This window comes from Chiloscyllium punctatum, chromosome 7 (assembly GCF_047496795.1).
Source record: "Chiloscyllium punctatum isolate Juve2018m chromosome 7, sChiPun1.3, whole genome shotgun sequence".
NCBI lineage: Eukaryota > Metazoa > Chordata > Chondrichthyes > Orectolobiformes > Hemiscylliidae > Chiloscyllium > Chiloscyllium punctatum.
In genome coordinates, this window is record NC_092745.1 from 132,480,232 (window position 1) to 132,486,428 (window position 6,197).

The 6,197-nt window shown below is 53.6% G+C and overlaps 1 protein-coding gene across 1 annotated transcript in view; it reads right to left on the reverse strand.

The window, feature by feature from the left end:
- msh4 (mutS homolog 4) overlaps positions 1–5,621 on the reverse strand; it is a 128,299-nt gene extending 122,678 nt beyond the window's left edge. The window contains exons 1-2 of the mRNA XM_072574860.1: positions 5,360–5,621; positions 3,468–3,656 (exon numbers count right to left, since the gene is read on the reverse strand). Of these exons, the coding sequence (XP_072430961.1) occupies positions 3,468–3,656; positions 5,360–5,585 (415 nt within the window). The 5' untranslated portion in view covers positions 5,586–5,621. The remainder of the gene's footprint in view (positions 1–3,467; positions 3,657–5,359) is intronic.
- Positions 5,622–6,197: the final 576 nt, after the last annotated feature.

A 6,197-nucleotide genomic window follows, 5' to 3' on the forward strand; every position in this document is an offset into this window, starting at 1 on the left:
CTTTCCCCTCTCATCCTAAACCTATGCCCTCTAGTTCTGGACTCCCCCATCCCAGAGAAAAGACCTTGTCTATTTATCCTATCCATGCCCCTCAATTTTGTTAACCACTATAAGGTCACCCCTCAGCCTACGACGCTCCAGGGAAAACAACCCCAGCCTGTTCAGCCTCTCCCTATAGCTCAAATCCTCCAACCCTGGCAACATCCTTGTAAATCTTATCTGAACCCTTTCAAATTTCACAACATCCTTCCGATAGAATGGAGACCAGAATTGCACGCAATATTCCAACAGTGGCCTATGTTCATATCCAAATCATTTATATAAATGACAAAAAGTAGTGGACCCAGCACCAATCCTTGTGGCACTCCACTGGTCACAAGCCTCCAGTCTGAAAAACAACCCTCCACCACCACCCTCTGTCTTCTACCTTTGAGCCAGTTCTGTATCCAAATAGCTAGTTCTCCCTGTATTCAGTGAGATCTAACCTTCCTAATCAGTCTCCCATGGGGAACCTTGTTGAACGCCTTACTGAAGTCCATATAGATCACATCCACTGCTCTGCCCTCATCAATCCTCTTTGTTATTTCTTCAAAAAACTCAATCAAGTTTGATAGACATGATTTCCCACGCATGCCGAATTTCCTTGGCCACCTCGGGAAAAGATGCATTGTTGTGCATTCTTGACTGTCACATCTATATAGGAAGCCCAGGATATGTTGTTGGCTATCGTCACTCCTATGAACCTGATGTTCTCAACCTTCTCTTCTTTGATGTGGATGGGAGCGTGTTCTCCTCCTTTCAAAAGTCAATGATCAGTTCTATTGTTTTGCCGACATTGAGAGAGAGGTAGTTGCCATTGCACCATGACACCAAATCCTCTATCTCCTTCCTGTATTTTGACTCATCAGCGTTTTTTATCTGTTTTACTACAGTGGTGTCGTCAGCAAACTTGTACATGGTGTTTGTTCAAAATTTGGCTACACAGTCATGGGTGTGCAGCCGAGAACACCTCCTCTGAGAACACCTCCTTGCGGGCTCCAGTGTTGCAGGTTAATGATAAGGAGGTGCATTTGTCAATTTTCACTGATTGCAGCCCAAGGGTCAGGAAGCTGAGGATCCAGTTACAGAGCACAAAGCCAAGACCGAGGTCTCAGAATTTTGAGATCAGATGGAGGGATAATGGTGAAGGTGGAGCTATAGTTGATGAGCAGGAGTCTGACATGAGGTGTCCTTGTTGCTTTGCAGAAACCTTCCATTTCCTGTGTAGGAATGACGTCAACTTTGCAATTGCTTGCCATTTCAATAAATCACCTGACTCTCACACCAGCAATTCTGCCGTGAACCTGCTGCAAAGGTCCAACCAAGTGGAAAGCAAGCTTGATGAGCGATGGCTCATTTTCATTTGTGAGACGTGGGAATCAAAAGCTGGCCAGCATTTATTGCCCATCCCAAGTTGCCCTTCAGAAGATTGTGGTGAGCTGCCTTCTTGAACCACTGCATTCCATGTGCTTATTGAAAATAACAAATCCAGCTGTGAAAATCTGTACTATTTACCTGGCAAGCTGGGATATCCATATACCAATATATAAAGCACTGAAAAGGATGCAAGATTGAATTTTTAATTCATCAATGGGATGTGAGCACTGTTGGCTAGGCCAGCATTTATTGCACATTGCTAATCACCCAGAAGACAGTAGCAAGCTACCTACTTGAATTGCTGCAGTTTTGTTCCTGAGTTTCAGAATTTTGATCCAGCAACAGTGTATTAAGTCAATACAGTTTCAAGTCGGATGAGCTATGACTGGGAAAGGAACCTGCAGTTACTGGTGTTTCCATAAGTCCACTGCCCTTGTCCTTCGAGGGTAGAGGTCATGGATTTGGAAGCTGCTGATGGACAGGTCTTGGTAAGTTGCTGCTGTGCAATGGTGGTGAAGGGAATAAAAATTGAATTTAGTGGATTGCTATAACGTGGGTTGCTTGCCCTGTATGTTAGTGAGCTTCTTGAGTGTAGTTGGAGCTGCACTCATCCAGGTAAATAGGAAGTATTCCAACACACCTGACTCATGTTGTGTAGATGACCAGAAGACTGGAGGGGAGTTACGCGCTGGACAATTTCTAAATATGATACCTCCTGATTGGTGAAAGGTGCTCTTCTTCCTCTATCATTGGATCTGGATGCCACTTTCTTGATCATTCCTACTTGATCATGAACTGAGTGGGCTTGCTGGACCATTTCAGAGACCAGTTAACAGTCAACCAAATTGCTGTGGCTCTGAAGTCACATGGAGGCAGGACTGGGTAAGGATGGAAGATTTCCTTCCCTTTAAGGACATTAGTAAACCAGAAGGGTTTAACAAAATTCAATAATAATTTTATAGTCACCAACAGCAACAGAAAAAAAGTTAACACTTTGAAGACTCTCCTGCAGACTTGCTCAAGGGTTCATGTCTTTGTACGAAATTATTGCTTCTGCGTTAATTGTATTAAAACTTGTGTAGAGGAAATGGAGCCTTCTCAATATTTTGTGATTATATCTATCTGAAAGATATACTATTTTTTGACATTTGTTTCATATAAAATATTATGATTCATAATATTTTATATTATGAATATATTCATAATAGTGAACGGGTTTAAAATAGTCTCTGTGGCTTAGTTTTTCCTCAATCATAATGTGGTTTGGAATCAAATCAAAGTTCGAGATATGTATGGCAGTTTGCTAATCTGAACGACAGAAACCCTCAGTGCAGAAAGAGGCCATTCCAACCCATACTGATTCTTTGAAAAAAACTACAGTTAGTCCTATTCCGCTGCTTTTTCTCTATTTATTCAATTCTCTGTCTAAAATTATTATTGAATCTGTTTCCATCATGCTTTCAGGCAGCTAATTCCAGATCACAACTGGAATTTGTATAAACCATTAAAGTGGTTCCTCGGATTACTGAGCTGTCTGTGAAGCTGCAAAGAATTTCTTGCATCCACTAGATATAGGTAAAATGATGCCAATTATGCAAGAAATTTAAAACTAGCTGCCAACAATACAAGATGGTCACCAATAAGTCCAGGAAGGAATTCAAGAGAGACCTTTATATGCAGAGAATGGAAAGAAAGATGTGCTCATTACCCCAAGGAGTAGTTGAGGTACAAAGTTTAGATATATTTATGGGCAAGCACGAGAGATAAATGCTGGGAGTTTGAACTGGAATGGCCGGAGATGGTAAAAGGAATGTTGATAGGGTGAAGTAATGTAGGACGGGGGTGGAACAATGTGAAGCATAAATATTGTCAATGACCTGTTCGGCTGAACGTGCTGTAAATTCATTGGAATTTGTCAAAAGACCTTCTATTAAAAGGCTCTATCATTCACTCTACATTTTTTGTTTTGATAACAATTCTTATTAAAAAGTTGCAACGAGCTACTGAGAAAGAATATATTTGTATCAATATAAAAATAATTGTCAGTGAACCTGAAAGACCAGTTTGGGGAGTACGAAGTTTGCAAGGGGGTCTTGCATTGCGACTGCTGCTGGTAGTGGATGCAGGCGTCTTCCCAACTTTGGTATCGTCCTTCAGTGAACAACGGCTCTGTGCCGAGGCGCCAGTAAACAGGTTTTGATTCCCTACATTCGAACTTTTATCACCAAAATACGATTCTGCTAAAACAAAAATCAAAGGGAAGGGGGGGGGGGGGGGGAAGTAGGGCAACAGGGGGTAGGGGAGGGATGTGGGAGGTATGGGGGGAAATGGGGGGTAACGGAGGGAGAAGAGTGGTAACGAGGGAGGAGGGGGGAGAGGGCAAGGGTGGGGGACGAGGGGGCGGGGGGCGAGGGGGCGGGGGGCGAGGGGGGGTCGGGCGAGGGGCGGGCAGGGCACGAGGGGAGCGCGGGCAAGGGGAGGGGGTGAGGGGAGGGCAAGGGGGGCGGGCGAGGGGAGGGCAAGGGGGGCGGGCGAGGGGAGGGCAAGGGGGGGCGGGCGAGGGGAGGGCAAGGGGGGGCGGGCGAGGGGAGGGCAAGGGGGGGCGGGCGAGGGGAGGGCAAGGGGGGGCGGGCGAGGGGAGGGCAAGGGGGGGCGGGCGAGGGGAGGGCAAGGGGGGGGCGGGCGAGGGGAGGGCAAGGGGGGGCGGGCGAGGGGAGGGCAAGGGGGGGCGGGCGAGGGGAGGGCAAGGGGGGGCGGGCGAGGGGAGGGCAAGGGGGGGCGGGCGAGGGGAGGGCAAGGGGGGGCGGGCGAGGGGAGGGCAAGGGGGGGCGGGCGAGGGGAGGGCAAGGGGGGGCGGGCGAGGGGAGGGCAAGGGGGGGCGGGCGAGGGGAGGGCAAGGGGGGGCGGGCGAGGGGAGGGCAAGGGGGGGCGGGCGAGGGGAGGGCAAGGGGGGGCGGGCGAGGGGAGGGCAAGGGGGGGCGGGCGAGGGGAGGGCAAGGGGGGGCGGGCGAGGGGAGGGCAAGGGGGGGCGGGCGAGGGGAGGGCAAGGGGGGGCGGGCGAGGGGAGGGCAAGGGGGGGCGGGCGAGGGGAGGGCAAGGGGGGGCGGGCGAGGGGAGGGCAAGGGGGGGCGGGCGAGGGGAGGGCAAGGGGGGGCGGGCGAGGGGAGGGCAAGGGGGGGGCGGGCGAGGGGAGGGCAAGGGGGGGCGGGCGAGGGGAGGGCAAGGGGGGGCGGGCGAGGGGAGGGCAAGGGGGGGCGGGCGAGGGGAGGGCAAGGGGGGGCGGGTGAGGGGAGGGCAAGGGGGGGCGGGCGAGGGGAGGGCAAGGGGGGGCGGGCGAGGGGAGGGCAAGGGGGGGAGGGCAAGGGGGGGCGGGCAAGGGGGGGGCAAGGGGGGGCGGGTGAGGGGAGGGCAAGGGGGGGCGGGCGAGGGGAGGGCAAGGGGGGGCAGGCGAGGGGAGGGCAAGGGGGGGAGGGCAAGGGGGGGCGGGCAAGGGGGGGGCAAGGGGGGGCGGGCGAGGGGAGTGGAGGGGGGCAGGGCAGGGGAGGGGGGGGGCAGGGCAGGGCAGGGGGGAGGGGGGGTGACGGAGGAGGGGGAGGGGGTATCAAAGTTCAAAATTTGACGACACGAACACGCGCATTTCAGCGCGGGGCGCCAGCGTGAGGCGTGCCCTCGGGAACATGCCTCGCGATCCCTTCAGTTTTCGGGACGGACGGACGGACGGACGGACGGACGGACGGACGGGCGGGCGGGCTGGCCACCCCACCCCCCCACCCCCCCCCCACACCCCACACACCCACACACACCCCACCCCCCCCCCCCCCCCCCCCACACCACCCCACCCCCCCCCACACACCCCCCCCCCCACACACCCCACCCCCCCCCACACACCCCCCCCACACACCCCCCCCACACAGAGCGAGACGCGCCTCCCTGACGCTGTCACCTCGGCTCAGGCCGCCGTTGCCGCTCGAGCCGCCGGTCGGGGTGAAGCCGCTGGGAGCTTGGTGACCGCACGACGGCTCCGAGGCCCAGCCTGAAGCCGGCCTCCCCGTGGAGGAGCTCGTGCTTCGGACTCCTCCCGCGCTGCGGGGTGTTTCCAACAAGCCAAAAGCATATCGCGGAGGGCGGGCTGGGGTGGTGCTGGCCGGGGGAGGCGGCTCTTGAAACATTGAGCGACGACTAAGATGGCGCCAATCTCTGGCATCCAGTCCCGCCCTATAGGTGTGCGCAGGCGCGGGGCGGCCCCACGTGACCCTTTTCTCGTGCGCATGCGCTAGTAAGGGGTACGCGTCCATCCATTGGAACGAAGCACGTGTTCTGTTCGACAAGGCAGTGCCTAAGTAGTAATGTCACTGGGTTATTAACTGGAGGCCCAAAAACAGACATAGTGGGCCAAATGGCCTCCTTTTGAGTTGTAACCATTCAGTAGTTCTGTACTTCAATCAGTGTAGACACACTGCCAAGCAAAGGAGGTCTGCATTGATTCAGCCACATTCATTGTATGGATGGCAGTCATTATCCAAATACCTCAACATTGTAAAGTGGACAGTGGGTCATGACCTCCTGGATATCTACTTTCACTAAAAGGCTGCCTACAGATGAGATGTGAAAATTGTGGCCACAATTAGGAGACAGTTGCTAACAGCTATGACCTCTGGAGGCTGACTGGAAGGCCATTGGAAGAGTTGAGCAGAAATGAAAAGCTCCCTTTGTCTTGTTGCTCTTATGAGTAAGGTCAGAGTCTCATGACACCAGATTGTAGTCCAATGGGTTTATTTGAA